The sequence below is a fragment of the Pithys albifrons genome, chromosome 16 (assembly GCF_047495875.1).
Source record: "Pithys albifrons albifrons isolate INPA30051 chromosome 16, PitAlb_v1, whole genome shotgun sequence".
Classification (NCBI taxonomy): domain Eukaryota; kingdom Metazoa; phylum Chordata; class Aves; order Passeriformes; family Thamnophilidae; genus Pithys; species Pithys albifrons.
In genome coordinates, this window is record NC_092473.1 from 755,292 (window position 1) to 774,839 (window position 19,548).

The following is a 19,548-nucleotide window of genomic DNA, read 5'->3' on the forward strand; positions in this document are numbered from 1 at the left end:
TGTCCCTGTTCTGACTGTGCCTTTTCTTGTGATTTTGTTCCAGGAATCTTCCTGCAAGGCAGACAAGAAGTTGTCGGTGTCTGTCCCCTCAGTGCACTCTAGCAGCACCTTGGCCATGTCTTCAGAGTCCCAGGGAGGAGCCCTGGGCATCAGTGCCCAAACCAGAGAACTCTTGTCCCTTGGGACAGCTCAGGCAGCCAGCACTGGCACTCCTGCCACCTTCAAGGATGACTCTCTGGATGAGGACCTAATTCACAATCCCACCTCCTCCCTGGAAGCAGTCTCTAAGGAACTGGCTGTGCTGAACAGCAAAGCGGGAGGGAGCCCTGACTTTACTCTTCCTGCACCTCCAAAAGCTCCACCAGAGAAAATCCCAACTCTTGCATCCTCAGAGGAGAAGAGGACATTTCCAAAATCCAACCCTTCCTCTACATCTTCCTCTGGTTCCCTCCAGTCTCCTCTAAATTTCCTGGCTGAGCAGGCCCTGGCACTGGGCCAGTCTTCTCAAGACAAGAAGACGGAGAACTCTAATTACAAAGAGCATTCCTGCCAAGCCTCCCCCAGCAAGATCCTTGCTGATGCTCACCAGGCTAAGCAGAAGCACCACAGCGTGGTGCGGCCCAGCCACGGCCCCGCGGCAGCGGCGCCGGTGCCGGGCTCCCAGGTGAAGGCGTTCCACCCCGGCACGCAGCTCCAGAAAGCCTTCACCGCCCCAGCGCCCTTTGTCAAACTGCAGAACGCCAAGGCCTCCTCCCCACTGCCCCAGCGCTCCCTCCTCCAGCAGGTCAAGTCATCAACCAAAGCTCAGAGCTTCCATTCCTCTGCGCCACCGAGCAGCTCCCAGAACTCCAGCAGCTCCCACAAGAGCCAGGGCTCATCCTCAGCATCCCTCAGCTACAGCGGGAAGCACTCGAGTGGCTCCGGCTCTTCAGGACAATCCTACAAGTCGCCTTTTGTTGCTGGGTCCCTCTCCAAGCACGGGGCTGCTTCCAGCAGCTCCTCCTCTGGCGCTGCTGCCAACCAGGGCAGCGCCTCCGGGCCGTGCGTGCCCAGCGTGCCGGGCCCTGCCCCGGGTGCGCCCGCCCGCCCCGGCCCCTGCTCCGCGCTCAAGAAGCCTCCCGTGCCCCAGAAGCTGACCCTGGTGGCACCTCCCGGGGGCTCCAACGGAGATTCCAGCGGCGGCACTCAGGGGGTGGCCAAGCTGCTGACCTCGTCCCTAAAGCCAGCTGTGGTCAGCAGCACTGCAGCCTCTACCTCTGTGCCGGTAAGGGGCTGGGCCAGGCCAGGAGAACGGGTGGCCTGGGCCAGGCCAGCTCCTGGTGTGTTCAGACCTGCCATGGCAGTGTGACTTCTAAAGCATTTCCTGCAATTCTTGGGGGACTGCCTGGATTTTGGTTGCTTAGCTTGGAAGTCATGGCCTTTGCCATGGGCTTGCACCCCACAGTTCAAGCTTTCATTTGCAGCTTGGATTACCAACTAAGCAAAAAACTTTGGTATCTTCCAAACTGCAGTTTTTGCACAGGCTGTGTCATGTTCCTGCCCTGTATTTGGGGGTAATGGGGACAGTATGGCTCCCATTTGGGTTAAGAGAACATGTGGTAAAGTAATTTATCACAAGAGCTAAAAGTCATTGCATGAACTAAAAGTATAATCATCGATTTGTTATTAATTAGATCTGCAAACTTGGTCTCCCTTAAATTATTGCAAGTCATTTCAGTAGTATTGCCACTTTTTTAACAATTGGCCCATAGAATAAGTAACCTGTGGTCAGAGGATCGTGGACTCATTTAGGTTGGAAAAGCCCTCGAAGATCATGGAGTCCAACCATTCCCCCAGCACTCCCAAGGCCACCACTAACCCATGTCCCCAAGTGCCACATCCACACGACTTTTAAATCCCTCCAGGCAGGGGGACTCCAACACTGCTCTGGGCAGCTGTGCCAGGGCCTGACCACCCTTTCCATGAATGAATTTCCCCAGTATCCAACTCTCAGCCCCTCCTGGTGCTCCAGCCCCTTTCCCAGCTCTGTTCCCTTTCCTGGACACTCTCCAGCCCCTCAGTGTCTGTCTTGCAGAGGGCTCTGGTTCTGAGCTCTGAGCACCAGGTGCCTCCCCATCTACTTTGGTGTTTGTCTCTGCCTACTTTCTGTTGCTTCCCAGTTATTCTCGGAAGCTGCTGAAGTGTTTTTTGGAATGAAGCTCCATGGCACACTGTGAAATTCAGGGTCTGAGTTTGGTGGGACAGAAGATCTCATAAAGGACTCCCAGGTTACCTGTGCAGACTTGTTATTATAATACTCTGTTACTTACTGCTATAAGGGCCTTAATTTTTATCTATCACAAAAAATTGCTTGTTCCTAATTCTGTTGTCTTCATTTGGAGTTGGCTGCTCATCCCTGCCTTCCTTTGGGGCACGTGGGAAGAGCTGAGCAATTCAATGAGTGTATTTAAATGGACCCAGAAACCATGGCCTGCTCAGCCCATGTAGCTGATCTGTTACTGGGAAACATTCCCAATGGTACCCGCCTCCATGGGAGAGTTCCCAAATAACATTCCTGGGTGCCTTGAGTTGTCAGCAGTGATATGCTCCCAAAATTGAGTAGGAAGCATCCCCCCCTGGAACACACAGGCAGTGTGGAAGCTTTTCCTCTGCCTGAGGCACAGTTCCAGAACAAGGGAGTAATGGAGGCAAATCCAGTGTGACCACCTATAGAAGAGCTGGATTGCAAATGTCCTGGGCACCTCCTGATGGCCTCAGAAGTTGGCAGTTCGGCAGTTCTTGGGCCCTGGCTGGGAGGATGCTTCTTGCAAGGAGGAATTCTCAAGCACTCTGTGTTTTGCAGGTTTGTAGGTATGAACTATGCTCTGCCTTGGTTTTCCCACTCCTGACTGACCTTTTCCATTGCTTTTCAGAAAGGAACTAGTGGAGCTGTGCTGCTAACGAGTTCTTCCTCCTTAAGTGTACTGGCCCCATCCTACAAGTCCAGCAACCCAAAGCTGCCAGCTGCCCTGAGCTCCACCCCGTTAGGTATTATCTCTCCTATTCATTCCTTCCCTCTCCATGTCATCTCCTTCAGCTCCGACTCCTCCCCAAAAGCAGGAGTGTCAAAGGATGCAATAGTTACGGGACCTGCTCCGGGGACGTTCCACCACGGCCTTGGGCACAGTGAGTATCCTCTGGTCACACACGTGTTCCTTGTGCCTGTGCTGGCAGATCAGAACTGCAGTGCTCTGCTGTGCTGGCCCATTGCAGACCAACCCATCTCTCTGGCTGTTGCTTCCTGCTATAGTCCGTGCTTTTACATCTCCAGCAGTTGCATTTGGAGAACCTTGGGCACATTCCCAGAGCTAGCCCAGAAGTCCCAATAGCTGCAAGCTGAGTTCTAAGCTAATTGCTGGAGCTCCTCTGCTCATTTCTGTCTTCGATGTGTATTTGTTCCTTTTCTCCCTCTCCTTTCTTTGTTTTTCTCTCCAGGTCTTCTGGCTGGTTTGCACTCCAGCCCCCACCATGCAGCGCCACTCCCACACTCTGCCCTGCCCACTCATTTACCACAGAGTTTGCCAGGTAACTTGTCAGACTTTGTCTCCTGCCTCCTCAGTCATCCTCTATCTCAGCAGGTCCTTCCTTGAGGGCTCAAACCAAACTTGTCCATGGTGTCTGCCTGGTGGGGTTGTGGCTCAAGCCCTTGGCCTCCTCGAGGTGCCGAGGGCCTTGGAACAACCTGGGACAGTGAAAAGTGTCCCTGCCCATGGCAGGGGGTGGAATGAGATGAGCTTTAAGGTCCCTTCCACCCTGAATTACTCTGTTTTTTTGTTCTCCCACGAGCAGACCTGTACCTACAGTCTTGTAGGACAGACGTTAGTCTGGCCTTCTACTACATTCTAGTGAGACCCCAGGTGGGGCACTGCCTCCAGCTCTGGGGACCAACATCAGAAGGATGTGGAGCTGCTGGAGAGGCTCCAGAGGAGGCCACAGAGATGCTCCAGGACTGGAGCCCCTCTGCTCTGGAGCCAGGCTGGGAGAGCTGGAGTGGGGTTTGTCTGGAGAGGAGAAGGCTCTGGGGAGACCTGAGAGCCCCTTCCAGTGCCTAGAGGGGCTCCAGGAGAGCTGGAGAGGGACTGGGGACAAGAGATGGAGTGACAGGACAAGGGAGAATGGCTTCCTATGGCCAAAGGGCAGAGTTAGATGGGATATTGGGAAGGAATCCTTCCCTGTGAGGGTGGGTGAGGCCCCGGCACAGGTTGGGCAGAGAAGCTATGGCTGTCCCATCCCTGGGAGTGTCCAAGGCCAGGCTGGACAGGGCTTGGAGCAACCTGGACTAGTGGAAGGTGTCCCTGCCCGTGGTAGGGGGTGGAACTGGATGAGCTTTAAGGTCCTCTCCAACCAAACCCTTCTGGGATTCTGTTACTTCTGGAATGCTGAGCCTTCAGTGTTTATAGCAAGTGTTGGTTCATGGAGATACTTTGAATTATCCTGCCAGGATAAAATCTGTGCCTGTTCATGCACAGCCTGCCAGGACTGCCCTGGAATGAATATTCTGGCTCTGTGGAGTTTTGTTCCTGGTGACCTACATAAAATGTGTCAGACCAGACTGTCTTGTGTCTGTGCTCTGAGCTAACTGGCGTCTCCTTCACGACAAGTTCATACTGTAAATGCAGAGACTTGCTGGTGACAACATGATGATTGGGCAGTTAAGCCTGTCCCTGCCCCAGTTTGATGCCTGCAGAAGTGATGCATAAAACAAGAGTTTTCCAAAGAGGGAGAGAAATAAGGAACATTGCAAGTCAGGGGCTACAGGTCAGGCTCATCTTCTTCAGGGAGTTGCTTATCCCACTGGTAATTGCTGTTTCTGCTTTCCCAGTCGAGTTCCTTAGCCCTTGAGTGCAGTTCAGTGTCTTGGTACCTGCTCCTGCTCGGATTGTCTTCCTGGGCAGTTGAGCCTGATTTAGGAGTGGGTGTGCTATCCTGATCCTGTGGCACTGAGGCCATTAGCTGGATAACTGTGTGGCCTCCTGGAGCAGTGATGGAATAAAACACCCTTGACTGCTGAGCACAGTGTTTCCTGACAAAAGGAGAGTGTGTTGTGCACTGAAAATGTGAAGATGTTTTTGTCTTTGCTTCTTTTCCTGAAGTGTGAGGTGGATTGTTGTGCCACTCCAATGTGGTAGAGTTTAAGAAGGTTCTAGTGGTGATCACTGTTGTGACAGACCCTTCCCTCCTGTTTGTAAATTCACATTACTGGAGAGTAGTGAGATGAGTGACTGTGGTTTGAACATAGGTTGTGCATTATGTTCCATGTCACTGAGGAGGAGTTCTTTGCCCCAGTAGTTGAGGGGAATTAAGAGGGAATTTAGAGTGGTTCGTTTACTGTTGCTTGTAGGGCTTATGACAGAAGAACTTTGATGGACTCTTCAGCAGGTTGTAGTGCCAGGAGCTGTGAGCACACAAAGGGTCGCTGGGGATAAGTGAAGGCAAACAGAGCATAGATACAGCCTCAGCAAGGACCTGCTGTCTTGCTTGTTGTCTTCACATGAAGATTGGAGACTGAGCATTGTGCTGCCATGTCTGGGAATATTCCCATTCTCAGTGTTCTGTAGGGCACAGGAGATGTTTAAGTGACCCCCATAACCTTAAAATGAATGATAGTGTTCTGTGGCACAAGCCGTGCTTGGGTGTACAAACATCTGGCCACAGCTGCATTGCTGTGTGTGAAAGCTGAGAGTAGTCTGGTGGGGGGAGTTTGCTGCAAGTGCTGATGTCTTAATGGGAGTGCTTTTAACCAGAGTTCATCCAAAGGCCTCTGGGCAAGGAGCATCCAGGGCTTGCTTGTGCTGTCAGTGCTGCTGTTGCTGGTGGAGGTGCCTCTGTGCTGGTTGTGCCTCATGCTGCAGAGATGGGCCGTGCTGGGCTGAGCTCTTGCATGGAATGGGCTGTCCTTGCCCTGGACAAGGAGCTGCTGCTGTGCTGCTCAGTGCCTCTGCTGCTTACCTGCACATCTCATCAGTACTCTCATTCATTCCTTGTGAGCTGATGGTTCTCTTAATTGCTCCTGGAAAACTTTTGGTTCCCAAACTTCCTTCCTTTTTCTCTCTTCAGTGTATTTTCTCTTTTCCATCCACACCTGCTCCCTTCTGTTCCATCAGTGCTGACATTCCTGTGGTTCCTGTTGCTATCAGTGGGCACCTAAAGCCTTCATTAAAAAACACCTAATTAAATAACTAAAAAACCCATTAATTAATTGTCTAAAGCCCTACCTGAAAGGAGGGTGTAGCATTGGGGGGTCAGCCTCTTCTCCCAGGTAACAGGACAAGAGGATGTGGCCTCAAGCTGTGCCAGGGGAGGTTCAGATTGGACATCACTAGGAATTTCTGTATGGAAAGGGTGGTCAGGCATTGGAAGGGACTGCCCAGGGAGGTGGTGGAGTCCCCACCCCTGGAGGTATCCAGGGAACAACTGGCTGTGACACTCAGTGTTCTGGGCTGGGTGACAAAGTGGGGATTGGGCACAGGGTGGACTTGATGGTCTTAGAGGTCTTTTCCAACCTCAGTGATTCTGGGATTCTGTGATTCCAATAACAAAGATGCACTAACAGGTTATTTCCAACCACCTTTAGGTACAAGGCAGCCATGCCATGTATTTCTGGTTTCCTAGGTGGGGAGATGTGCCAGGGGGGCTTTAGAGAAGGGCATAGGCTGATGAGCCCACCAGCTGGGCTGTGATACTTCTGCTGGGGGGCCCTCAGAGCTTCCCATGGCCTTTACTTGGAGCCTGGGCTGCTCCCAGTCAGGAGATGTCTCCAAGCACATCTTCTTCCCCCTGATTCCGTGGTACTGGCAGGGCAAAGAAGGTCTTTCTCCCTTTCCAGAGAGGTCTGGCTGTCCCAGCTCCATGAGGGTGATGCTGAACCCTCTTCCCACTTGGTTTTACTTTCTTTCAGATGCTTCTCAGCTTCATGGCAAAGGGTCCAACGCACAGCAGCGCAAGTTGTGACACCTGCAAGGAGGGAAGCGACAGCATCCATGGGATAAATCCAGGAGGAACAGGTCATGGACTTTGGATACCAGCTGTATCTTTTGATTTCCTTTTTTTGGTCTTCTTTTTTTCTTACGACGACTGGAGAGACTGAACTGCAAGGAGGAGCTCATGGGTGCGTCTGCTCAGAGGCTTTCAGAGCTGAGCCCCACACGAGGCCCCCCTTGAGCCATGCCCTGGTGAGAGAAACATTTTGTAGCACTGTTTTATTGCTGCTGCCCTTCATGCATTCCCTGGCACTGGCAGGAGCTGGAACTCACAGGGACAGTCGGGTGCTCAGCCTGGATTCCCACCCACCTCTGTCTGCAGCTGCCAAGTACCTCCAAGTCCATTTACCTCCTTGGTCTCCCTGGGGAGGAAATGAAAGGTGCTTCTTTCTTCTGCTTTGGATTTACTTGGGCAATTCCAGCACTGCCAATGCTTTCCTGAAGACATTTGAGGAAATTTCCAATTGTACTATAAAACTGTGCTACAGTTAATTGGAGGATTTAACATTTTCCTGTATGGTAAATTCAAGGAACCACTTGATGTTCCCCTCTGGAAGAGAAGGAAGACTTTAGAGAGACGTTTTTAGATGCCATCATGGACTTCAAGAATTCTACTTCTTTTGAGTTTTTGGATTTTTTTCCCTCTGAAGGGATACTTTTTTCCTGCTCAGTTTTATCCACATTACCATCGAATGCATTGGATTGGATGGGACACTTCTCAGCATGTCACATGGATCAGAAGACATAATTCCAGTGCCTTTAATGGTGGAGCAAGAATGGACTAGTGACACACATTTCAGCCCTATTTTGTGTGCTCCTCAACCCTTTTTTAACCATTCTGTATTTAAAATGTATTCTGGTTTATTTAATAGAGCTTTTTATGGTTGCACATCAAAAAAAAAAAAAGCTGCACTGTCTGGACTTCAGTGGTGTCCTGGTGACTGAGCACAGTCCCAAATCCAGCAAGAGCACCAGTTCTCATCCCAGTATGTGCAGGTGGGTTCCAGGCCCTTCCCTAAAGCCATTCTTTCCTAGGGTCGTGAGTTGGGATCTTTGGAGAGCAGAGGGAATGATGGAGATGAACCAACGTCACTCCTAATCAAAGGAATTCCAGAGGAAAATATTGCTCTCCTCAATGATTTCTGCACTAGGATCATGTGCCTGGCACAGATGCAGGAACAGGGACCAGCTACAATTGGGGGGTGTCTTTTCTTGTTGAATTTTTAACTTTTAAACCTAAATACTCCCCCAGAGCCCCCACTTTCAGGCTGTGCAGGTTGTGGTTCCACCTGAGCTTCCTGAGGTTTGATTTCCTGCTCTCCCCTGCTCTGCCTTCTCTCAGGCCCCCACAGCCACGTTGGAATTGTGCAGTGGTAGTGCTGATCCACGTTGAATTTACTGGTACTTCAAGCAAAAGCTTGCAGCTTCTTCCCTGAGCTTTGGGGAAGGATGCTGATGCTGAGTATACCAGCAAATCTCTACTTTCGTTTTCCCTGGCTTTATTAAGATCCAAGACAGACTGTTTTCAGTTTGAGCTGTTACATAATTTCCCAAAATCAGTGAATTGTATTTAAAGAAATACTGCAGCTCAGATTTCCATCTGTTTACACAAATACCTAGGTTGTAGCAAAAGAGCCAAAGACAGAACTCGTTGTTCAAACCCAGCAGTTACTGGTGGATTCTGAGCAGTGGATGTTGCGTGGTTCCCATTGAAGGTCCAGTCCTGAGAGGTACTTTGCACCTTCAACTTGCCCTGGGAGCTGGAAGAGCACTGGGACACAGCAGGATTGGGGGTCTCGGCGAGTGACTCGAGGTACTGGTTCTCCTCCCTCTCTTTCTTTCACTTGAAGGCTCCTGCTGGGGCGCCCCACGTGCGTGGCCGGAGCAGAATGCCCTCCTAGGAATTTAGCAAAGCCTCTTGCCTCAGGGAAATGTTTATTTGGTGGGAATTCTGTGGGATATTTTTTCTTTACATGCTCTAATGAGTGAGTGAATGGTGTGCAGCAGAGTTGCAGCAAGGCAGGACCATGCAGAGACCCAGCAGCTGATGAGGAGCCAGGCTGGCACCTCTGCCTTGGCGAGGCCTTGCAGCGATTCCGTGACAGGATGGGGAGGAAAGGCTCCCATGGCACTTACTGGCAAGGGCAGTTCCTTCTGGGTGTAAGAGCTGTGGTTTACTTCTATTTTTTTTGGTGTGTGTTGGGACTGTCTTGCTGAAGATGGTGGGGGCGGTATGAAAACTGTTAATCTTGTACAGAATACCTGAATAAATTGTTTCAAACTTTCCAAAATGTTTTTTTCTCCATCTCTTTTCCTCTGTTTCCTGACTTTGTTTTCAAACATTTGCATTGCAGCTTGGATCGTGGGTTTTTTGTGTTGAATGAGTTATGAATTACTGACTGTTTGAACTAAAGTCTCCTACGTGGTGAGTGATTTGCAGCTCTGTTGTAGCATTGTGGGGGTAGGAATGCATCTCATTCCATGTGCTCCTGTTGGTGCCTGAAGTGGATGTCTGCTGGAAAGGACACGTGGAGGTCAGACCCTGGAGCAATGGTGTGGTGCTGCCTGACCCTTTCATTCACAAAGGTAAAATAGTGGTGTTAATTCCCAAAGCCAGGAGTCAATGCTTACATTGACATCAGTTTACTGGGGTTTCAGGTATCAGCTGAAATTTGGGAAAAAGGAAGTGATTGGGCTCTAGATGTGGAAGGGCCCTGATCCCATCCCAGTGTAATCCGGTGTTTTCCTGCAGTTGCAGTCCCATTTGTTAGTGCACTTCACTCCCATTTAATGCTGCTAATTAGTCCCAATTCTAATGCTGCTCCAGCAATTGCCCCCTTGGAAAAGAGTCAACAGCTAAAATGAATAATCTTAGTGTTTTAATTCTGACTCTCAAATGGCAACTTCTTGTAAAGGCAAAGATGAAGAGGCTGCTGGAATTAATGAAGAGCAAGCACCCTCTGATTGGAACCACTGCGTTTTTATTTTGTACTATAAATAGAATTCCCCTCTATTTCCCATTCCCTTACACAAGTAAATGAAACATGTAGCTGCATGTAACTCCATCCAGGAAAACACCAGCACAAACAGCTTGTACCTGTGAGGTCGGCGAGCTGTGTGTGGAAGGCACGCTGTGGTGGGTTCTGTTGCATGCTGAGCACTGCCCCTTGTGTTGGCTCATTCTGCCATCTCATCACATCCTTTCCTTGGCCTCTGGCATGTGAATGCTCCTCCTGGATTGATGGCTGGAGCCATCAAAGCATCTTCACTCTTACCCAGCAGCACAGGCACGAAGGTGAACCAACAGTGTCATGGGTGTTCACGTGGTGCTTCTGGACTGGGATGTGCAGCACACCTTGGTTTTTACAGAGCCAGTTTTCTCAGGAGGACGAGCCCATCATTGATCATTTGTCCACGGTGGAACTATCTGGCTTATCAACATGCAGCTGACCTAACCAGCTCCTGCTGGTCACCTCGGAGTCACCTGGACCTTCAGTCTCTCTCCTGACAGAGAGCTGCGGACACAGCTTTGGGCACGACTACGTGACTATAATTGAGGAAACTGCAGGTTCTACTGAGTTCTGGACTTCAGGCACTTCACGGTCCTGAGGCTTTGTGTCTTGTTTTCTGTTAGGCAGCGATGAGGAGGGGGAGAAGGGTTTGCTGTAGTCCTGACACGTGTTTTCCACTAGTGGTGATGCTTTTCTGCAGTGTCTGACAGCAAGCAGTGTGGCTTCGCAGCATGGCTGGGGCAGGGGCGTTTTGGAAGCATTTTGGAAGAGGCAAAGGAGGGTGAGGATTTGCAGTGATCTGATTGTCTAATGAGTGCTGCAGCTCTGACTTGCTGCTCTTAAGTAAAGTTTCTAAAGTGGAGGGAGCGCTGTGTAATTACTTCCAGACACCAGGACTGCCAGCTCCTGGATGGACATCTCTTTGTTGAGGTAACTGTCGTACTGGGCCATCGTGAGCCTCCCGCTCTTCAGGGCATCCTCAATCGAGAACTCCCTACCAGACTTCCTGTCCAGGATCACTGACGACTCCCCATTGGGACCCTTTATTGAGATCTCCTCCCAGTCACATTCCTGACTCTTCAGTTTGACAAACAGGCTCCATTCAATGAGGCCGAACACATGAGCTTCCTCTGGAGACATCTCTTTCCCCGTGTCGGGGTCAATGACCACAATGGAGCGCCTCAGGTGGTTCTCTCTTTGCTCCCTCTTGATAGCCACTGTCTTTAGGCGATTCTGGAGTTGCTCAATCTCTGCATCCTTTTCTCTGGACAGCTGCTTCAGATCCTCTAACTCTCTTTCCAAAGCCTGGAACCTGGAGTCCAAGTTTATTCCACTGTCCACGTGGGTCATGTTTCTTAAATCCTGAGCTTCTGTTGCTGTGAGTTCAATCTCAGACTGCAGTCTCCTAGTTTCCATCAGCAGGTTCTGTTTCTCGAGGTGTAGTTTGTGGTTTTCTTCCCTTAGCAAGTCTAGTTCCTTTGATGACTTGGAGTTGTTGAATTCCACCTCGGACAGCCTGGTTTCCAGGCGGTTGATATCTGCATCCAACTCCCTCTTACGCCTACTTTCTTCCTCCAGATTGTTCTTCAGCTTTTGAATCTCATACTCCGTGTCTCCTTTGTCCACTTGGATGCTCTCTGAAAAGACCACTTTCTCTTTGACCTCCATCTTCTCCAAAGAAAGGAGCTTCTTTCGCAGGGCTTCTAGTTCGGTTTGCAAGACTTGTCTGCGGTGCTTCTCTTCTTCTAACTCCAGCTTGAGGAGGGAGTGCTCCTTCTCCTGCTGGGGATCTTGCTGAAGGATCACTTTCTGTTTCACAGTCACTCGTTCTGTTGTCTCTCTCTCCTGTTCTTCCAGCTCATTCAAGCGAATCCTCAGCCTCTGCACCTCCAGCTCGGCCTCCCTGCGGGCCTGCCTCTCCTTCTCCAGCTCCTCCAGCTGCCGCTCCAGCTCGGAGCGTCTCCTCTGCAGCCTGCGCAGCTCCTCGCGGAGGCCGTCGATTTGCTTCAGCTCGCTCTCAATGCTCTGGGAGAAGGAACTGACTTCAGCTTTCAAGGCAGGATCCTGCTCATACTTCACTACTTCCTGCTGGACCACTTTCTCCTTCACCTGGGAAAGTTCTTCCTCCTTCTGTCTCACTTTTTCTTCTTGGAGAAGCCGCTCCCTCTCCAGGTCAATGTGTTTCATCTGTTCATCTGCCAGCTGCACTCTCAGCGACTCTACCTCCTCTCTAGTCTTGGGGTCTTCCCGAAACTGCAGAATTTCTTGAACAACTTCCTTCATATGCACTTGAGGTTTGATCTCTTTCAAAGTTTGTATCTCTTGTTTCAGCTGGTAGATCTCCAGGTCAGCTCTTTCGATAGCTCCAGTCCTTTCTATGATTTCCTCACGGAGTCGCTGTAGCTCCTTTTCAGTTTCTGGATCATTCTTATACTTAATGACCTCCTTAATGACTTCTTTGACTTCTACCAGTGGCCCTCTGTTCTTCAGAGCAGCCAGCTCATTCTGGCAGCTCTTCAGCTGTTCATCTCCCCCACGGTATCTCCTCTCCTGCTCCACCAGCTCCAAGCGAAGGTTGGCAACTTCATTTTCAGCCTTGGGATCTGGGCGCACAATCTCACGCACTTTCTCCTGAACAACCACCTTGGAGTTCTCTTCCTCCAGCAGCTGGATCTTCCTGAGCAGCTCAGCCTTTTCCCGCTCGTTGGAACGACCCTTGGACTTCTCATCTTCATACTGGCGCCGGAGCTCGTTCACCTCCCTCTCAATGGCCAAGTCTTTCTCCACCTTCAGCACCTCCTTGACGGTGATTTTGCCCTCAGCGATGGCCCGTTCCTTCTCAAGACGTTTGAGCTTGTCCTGGAGGAAGCTGAGCTCTTCCTCGTGCTTCTGCCGAAGGGCGCTCTCCCTCTGCTTGTTCTCTTGCAACATCCGGAATTCCATCTCCAGCTGGGGGTCATTCTGCAGCTTCAGCACCTCCTTCTCTGTTACCTTCTCCTGCTCTTTGTTCTTCTCGCTGGACAGCACAGCAATTTGTTGGCGCAAGAGGATGACTTCATTCTCCCTAGTCCCTTCCTGCCTCCTGAGCTCTTCCAATTCTTCTTTGAGCTTCAGTATTTCATCAGCTTGAGCCTTATCTTGTTCAATCCTCAGCACCTCTTTCACTATGTACTCTTGCCCTCCTTCCCTCTTCTCGTGCTCCAGAACACGCAGCCGGATTTTAAGGGCCTCCAGCTCATCCTGGAGCACCTGGTTCTTGCGCTGCTCCTCAGCCAAGTTCTGCTGCAGTCTGTGGAAGCTTTCCTCCAGCTGAGGGTCAGGCACCTTCTTCACCAGTTCTTTCTTAACCACAGTTTCTTGGGGCTTCTGGTTTTGCAGGTGGACAATGTTGTTCTTAATGGCTTGGATCTCCGCTTCGAGCTGTTGCCGACGCTGAGTCTCATCCTCGAGCTCTTTCTTCAACTTCCAGACTTCTTCCACGGGCCTCACAGATGCTTTGGTCTGGGCAAAGTCTTGTGTCACCTGACCCTCTGGTTGCTGTTGGTGGAAAAAGAATGTGTCGTTACAAAACCCCAATGAATCATACTTTTGGTGCTTATCATACAGTCACAGAACCATCCAGGTTGGAAAAGATCTCCAAGATTACCGAGTTCAACCTGTGCCAAATCTCCACCTTGTCAAATAAATCAGAAATTTTCCCAATAGCCAATGTAAACCTTCCGTGACACAACCTGAGGCCATTCCCTCTCATCCTGTCCCTGTTCCCTGGAGCAGAGCCCAATCTCCCCCGGCTTCCCCCTCCTGGCAGGGATTGCAGAGCCAGAAGGTCCCCCCTGAGCCTCCTTTTCTCCAGGCTGAGCTCCCCCAGCTCCCTCAGATGCTCCTGCTGCTCCAACCCCTTCCCCAGCTCCGTTCCCTTCTCTGGACATACTCCAGCCCCTCAGTGTCTCTCTTGTCATAAGGGGCCCAGAGCTGGACATGGCACTGGAGGTGCCTCAGCAGTGCCAAATACAGAGGGGCAATCACTGCCCTGGTCCTGCTGCCACAGTATTTTTGATACAGGCCAGGATATCAGTGCCTCCTGTGATAAAGCAACAGGAGGGTGTTGAGCTATGGCAAACTCTGAGCTGGGGGTATTTGCAAACATTTCCCTGTGGGTCCTCAGTCTAAGAAATGCTTTCCACAGCGTCTGCTACTGTCAGAACACACCTTTTGGCCTCAAGGGCTACTAAATCTGGCAAAAAGTGTTAAAAATTATGATGAGTTTCCTTGAGTGAGTGGGAAATGGGACTGGGAAAGACTGAGGGGTAATCTGTCTGATTTAAGTGTCTGCTGATTAAGTATTTAAGGGGATAAAACAGTAGCTAGGCTTGTTCCCAGTGCAAATGGTGATAGCAGAGCCCCACGTGTGTTATTCACAGGACTGTCCCTGCAGCGTTCTGTGGCTTCAGGTGATCCCTTACCTGCCGCAGGAGGCTCTGAGCAAACTCCAGGTTCTGCAGCCTCTGCTTGTTCACAGCATTTACTTCAGTGTATTTGGCTGCCAGAACAGCTTCCTGTGGAAAAAAAATGTGTTGGGAAGAGGTTGAGAAGACTAGAAACAACAGGCTTGAAAGAGGTAACTCTGGGTGCTCCTCTGAAAACCTTCTGAAGTGAAGTGCCAAGCTTTGGGGATGAAGAGCAATTCTCATGCACACATGGTCATGTCAGTTTCCCAGTCAAGATAACAAAAAAAAAGTGAAGCTGTGAAAGAACCAAGTGGACACCTCTGGGTGCCTCTATAGGCAGGATGAGTTTGAGGCAGGTAGCAAACAGATCCTGCATAAATAAGTAGCTTGTGGCCTGATCTCACTGTAAGTATTCTATTTTTGGTAATGAAATTTCAATTTCTGTTTGAAAGTCTGGAAAGGGGGAAAACTTCCAGGTTTTTGGCTTTTCTCCCTTTTCTCCTTTTACAAAGTGTTAATCTCTCATTCTGGCCCTACTAGCCCCAAAATTTGATGGGCTAAGAATGATAAAGAGTCCCTTTGATCTGATTTTCTGCCCTTCCCTGCTGTCCCTCTGGGATCCAGGTCCCTGACAGTAAAGAGGAGTGTTTGCAAACCCCCACGAGTCCTGGGAGCTGCCATCTGTTTCAGCTCTCTTTGGCTGCCCCTTGCTTACCTCCTCTTTCACTTTGGCAGCTGGAGACTGCAGTCTGGGCTTCTTGCTCATGTACCCGTTCCGGCCATTCTCCAGGTCCAGGATGGACCGCAGCTTCTCAGCTTCCAACTCATAATCCTGTGGGAATACATTCCCAGGAAGAATGTGAGGTTACTGGTACCCTTCATGCACAGGCTTCTCCAAAGCCCTGGCTTTAACAATTTCTTCCCTTGACCCATTTGCTGGGGGGTTGCTGAGGTTGGTGGCAGCCAGAGCGGTTGGTAGGAGCTCCCAGCAGGTTCTGAGTTGGGTGACTGCAACAGCCCAGCTACAGGTGTGTCCTGACTTCTCTGTCACCTTCCTGATTTTGGGCTTGGGGTGGAAACCCTCCTCTCACAAGCAGTAAAGCCAGTTGCCACGTGATGTCAATGTTGGAGTAGATAAAATTAGGTTGTATCTTATCAGTGAAGTGAGAAGGGACACTGGCCACCTTTAGTTGGCTTCTTGTAGGATGCAGCTGGTTCTGCCCCTCTGCTGCATTCTGGTGAGCCCCCAGCTGGGGTACTGCATCCAGCTCTGGGGCCCCAACATCAGCAGGATGTGGAGCTGCTGGAGTAAGTCCAGAGGCCACAGAGATGCTCTGAGGGTTGGAGCCAGGCTGGGAGAGCTGGGGGTGTTCACCTGGAGAAGGCTCCAGGGAGACCTGAGAGCCCCTTCCAGTGTCTGAAGGGGGTCCAGGAGAGCTGGAGAGGGACTGGGGACAAGGACCTGGATGGACAGGACAAGGGGGAATGGCTTCCCACTGCCGGAGGGCAGGGTTAGGTGGGATATTGGGAAGGAATTCTTCCCTGTGAGGTTGGGTGAGGCCCTGGCACAGGTTGGGCACAAAAGCTGTGGCTGCCCCATCCCTGGAAGTGTCCAAGGCAGGGTTGGATGGGGCTTGGAGCAACCTGGGCTGGTGGGAGGTGTCCCTGCCCGTGGCTGGGAGTAGAATAAGGTTGTCTATAAGATCCCTTCTAACCCAAACTACTCTGTTTCTATGTTCTGCCACAGGCAGAACTGCAGTCCTCACCTTCACTGCCTGCTGGTACTGCTGGGCTGTGGCAGACACCTTCTGCACCTCCTGTTCCTTGCTGGCAATGTCACTGAGGAGAGCCTGGCAGGCACAGAAACACACAAAGGGAACACAACACCCAAATGCATCACTCAGCCTTTTTGAGGATTACCATTAAAATCACAACATTGAGAATCACAACCTTCCCATGCTGCCCTGCTCTGTGTAAAGGCACAGGAGCACAGTGGGAGCTTATAGCTTTATAAAAAATATAAAACTTTAGAAAAATAAAGCTAATATTTATATGTTCTACTTTAGGTTCAGAAGCTACCCAAGTTCTGTTTTAATATTGCTCCCTGTCCTCTCTCTGGCGAGCCCAGGGTGCTCTCAGAATTACCGCTTGGTTCTTCAGCTTCGTTTCCACCTGCTGGATGTTGTCAGTCTCCTGTGGCTCATAGTTGGGGATGCTGCACAGGAACTGGTTCACCTTGTCGTAGTTGCTGCGGTAGCTGGAGTAGGCACTCTTTGCTTTCTGCAGGGTCTGCGTTCTGTGGGGGAAAACATCTCCTGTGTCTTCTGCAAACACCTCTTAACCCATCCCTGCCTCCCCTGCTCCCTGAAGACATGGATTTGAGCCAGGGTTGTTCTCTTGGCTGAGTCCCCACCTCTGTTGCAAGAGCAATTAATCCTAAAGTTTGCCCAGATCTACCCAGCCAGTGCATGGGTGCAACCTCTCTGTCTTTCTCCTTACAGCTCCCTGGAGGCCCTTCTGCAACTCCTCATTCCCAGGATGGTGTTGTGGCTCTTCCAGATGCAGGGTGGTTCCAACAGTAACTATGCTGGCTCTCCAGCTGGTCCTGGAGTCTCACCTGTGGTCGATCTGCTTGCTGAGGTTGTTGAAGCGCTGGTTGAGTTTGTAGAGCTCGGCCTCCTGCCGCTCAATGTCGGGGCAGTGCTCCTGGAACTTGCTGGCCAGGGTGTTGGAGCATGCCTTGGTCCTCTGCAGGTTCTGCTCAGCTTCGTTGAGCAGGAACTTTTTGGACTGGAGCTCAGTGCCCATGGCCTGTGGAAAAAGCAGGACAGAGGGATTCCCTGGGGCTGCACAAATGCCAGGCTTTTGTCACTGTTCCACATACACTGGAACACCCTCTGCAGGGGATGGGCGACTGTGCTGGGGCAGTGCTGCCAGCTGTGGAGGAAAGCAAGTTGGATGGTAAACACAATTATGTTGTAAATCTCACGGGGAGAAAAGGTGCTCCCTTCTCTACTTGCTGACATTCAAACTCAGCCATTGTAATATGTGAAATACCTGGTGCTCCTAATGCAAGGCTTAAATGCTGCTTCTGCCAGTGCAGCAACTCCAGCAGGAGCTGTGAAAGCATTTGCACATCAGTCTGAACCTGAGGACTTGATGGAAAAGCTGAATGAGCAGAGAAAGTTCTGGTCAAGCCAGTTCTTGGCCTTTCTATAGCAGAAGGAAATTCCAGTTTGGGTGGGTGGCTTTTCCCAGCTATAAACTTTCTCAAAGCTTTGCCAGGTCCTTCCCTTTCCCGTATCAGGCTGCATCCAGTATCCCAGACCATTTTATCCTTCACTTCTCAAAGAATCACAGAAGATCTTAGTTTGAAAGGGACCTTATAGACCACTTAATTCCATCCCCATGGGCAAGGACACGTTCTACTAGCCCAGGTTGCTCCAAGCCCTGTCCAACCTGGCTGTGGACACTTCCAGGGATGGGGCAGCCACAGCTTCTCTGCCCAACCTGTGCCAGGGCCTGCCCACCCTCACAGGGAACAATTTCTTCCTAATATCTAATCTAAATCTCTCATTTTATTTAAAACCATTCCATGTTATCCTATTGCTCTCTGCCTGTATAAAAAGGCTCTTCCCTCTTTTTTATAACCTCTCTTTAGGCACTGGAAGGGGCTTTCAGGTCTCCCCAGAGCCTTCTCTTCTCCAGGTGAGCCCCCCCAGCTCTCCCGGCCTGGCTCCAGAGCAGAGGGACCAGCCCTTGGAGCGTCTCTGTGGCCTCCTCTGGACTCACTCCAGCAGCTCCACATCCTTCCTGTGCTGGGGACTCCAGACACAGTGATGGGGCACATCACTGTAGGTGGGGTCTCATGAGGGCAGAGCAGAGAGGGAATTACTCTCCGTTAGTCCTTTTGTCAAACCACAAGAATTCAACTGACATTTGATCTCTGGTTTGGAATGGGAAGGGTTTCATTTGAGGTTGGTGGGTGGTGCCTGCAGTCACAGTGAGCTCTCACCCCACTGGGAGAGGCCATTTTTCTACCAACTGATTCAAGAGTGTGAGTTGAGTGGCAATTTCCCAGCTTTTGGGAAGTGGTTCTGTATGTGGAGCATGTCAGCAGGGCAGAACACTCACCAGTAGCTCTTCTTTCTTGTGGTCCACCACCCGCAAGTCCTCTGGTACCGTGTCATCTGTGACCAGTTTGTTCTCATAGGTGGACAGCAGGTCTCGCCCTTGTTGGAGGCTCCTTTCAAGGTTTGTGGCCACCTCAACTCTGTACAGACACAAGAGGAAGGTGTTTAAGCACATTTGCACCTGTCTCTCAGAATCACAGAATATCCTGAGCTGGAGGGAGCCACACAGATCATCCAGTCCAACTCCTGGCCCTGCACAGACACCCCAACAATCCCACCCTGTCCCTGAGAGTATTGTCCAAACACTCCTGGAGCTCTGGCAGCCTTGGGGCCGTGCCCACTGCCCTGGGGAGCCTGGTCAGTGCCCACCACCCTCTGGGGGAAGAACCTTTCCCTGATATCCAGCCTCAACCTCCCTGAGACAGCTCCAGCCATTCTGTCCCTGGTCCTGAGAGTGAAAACATCAGTACCTGCCCCTCTGCTTTTCATCATGAGGGTGTTGAAGACTCCAATGAGGTCTCCTGCAGGATCCTACACTATCCCTGGCTCAAGCCATGATTTAAGCCATGACTTACTTCTCCTGGGCAGCACTGAGCAGCTGCACCACACGGTCGTACTTCTTGTTGGTGTTCTCCACCTTGTTCTTGACCAGGGTAGCACTGCCAGTGTTGGGCACGGACTCGATGAAGGCCTCACACTCCTGGATCTTCCTCATTTTCTCGGGTTCAATGCGACGGACCTCGTTGGTGATGTTCTGCAGGGCAATAAAGCATTTAGAGCAGCTGAACCAGGACCTGGTGGCTACAAAGGAGCTGGCCCTTGGCTGTCTAGGGTGAGGAGGAAGGTCAGGGCTGAGAGCTTGTGTTACATGGAAGGTGCTTTTCAGCCCTGCAGGGGACAGAAGGATATTTTTGGTTGACTTTCTGTTGACCTGTCT

At 50.9% G+C, this 19,548-nt stretch overlaps 2 protein-coding genes across 10 annotated transcripts in view; one reads left to right on the forward strand and one right to left on the reverse strand.

The window, feature by feature from the left end:
* Nucleotides 1-9,464, forward strand: part of UBN1 (ubinuclein 1) — a 29,177-nt gene extending 19,713 nt beyond the window's left edge. For 6 of the 9 annotated variants that reach the window (XM_071570964.1, XM_071570962.1, XM_071570965.1 and 3 more), the window contains 4 exons: nucleotides 44-1,264; nucleotides 2,913-3,165; nucleotides 3,475-3,564; nucleotides 6,938-9,326. In XM_071570964.1, coding sequence (XP_071427065.1) covers nucleotides 44-1,264; nucleotides 2,913-3,165; nucleotides 3,475-3,564; nucleotides 6,938-6,990 — 1,617 coding nt within the window. In that variant the 3' untranslated portion in view covers nucleotides 6,991-9,326. Of the gene's footprint in view, nucleotides 1-43; nucleotides 1,265-2,912; nucleotides 3,166-3,474; nucleotides 3,565-6,937; nucleotides 9,327-9,373 lie in introns of those variants that run through there. The other 3 variants (XR_011699181.1, XR_011699182.1, XM_071570966.1) reach the window with 3 other exon arrangements.
* Nucleotides 9,465-9,983: 519 nt separating this feature from the next.
* The window catches only part of PPL (periplakin), a 28,171-nt gene continuing 18,606 nt past the window's right edge, over nucleotides 9,984-19,548 (reverse strand). The window contains exons 15-22 of the mRNA XM_071571667.1: nucleotides 19,187-19,365; nucleotides 18,613-18,751; nucleotides 17,096-17,289; nucleotides 16,624-16,774; nucleotides 16,245-16,328; nucleotides 15,194-15,310; nucleotides 14,494-14,586; nucleotides 9,984-13,567 (exon numbers count right to left, since the gene is read on the reverse strand). Coding sequence (XP_071427768.1) covers nucleotides 10,883-13,567; nucleotides 14,494-14,586; nucleotides 15,194-15,310; nucleotides 16,245-16,328; nucleotides 16,624-16,774; nucleotides 17,096-17,289; nucleotides 18,613-18,751; nucleotides 19,187-19,365 — 3,642 coding nt within the window. The 3' untranslated portion in view covers nucleotides 9,984-10,882. The remainder of the gene's footprint in view (nucleotides 13,568-14,493; nucleotides 14,587-15,193; nucleotides 15,311-16,244; nucleotides 16,329-16,623; nucleotides 16,775-17,095; nucleotides 17,290-18,612; nucleotides 18,752-19,186; nucleotides 19,366-19,548) is intronic.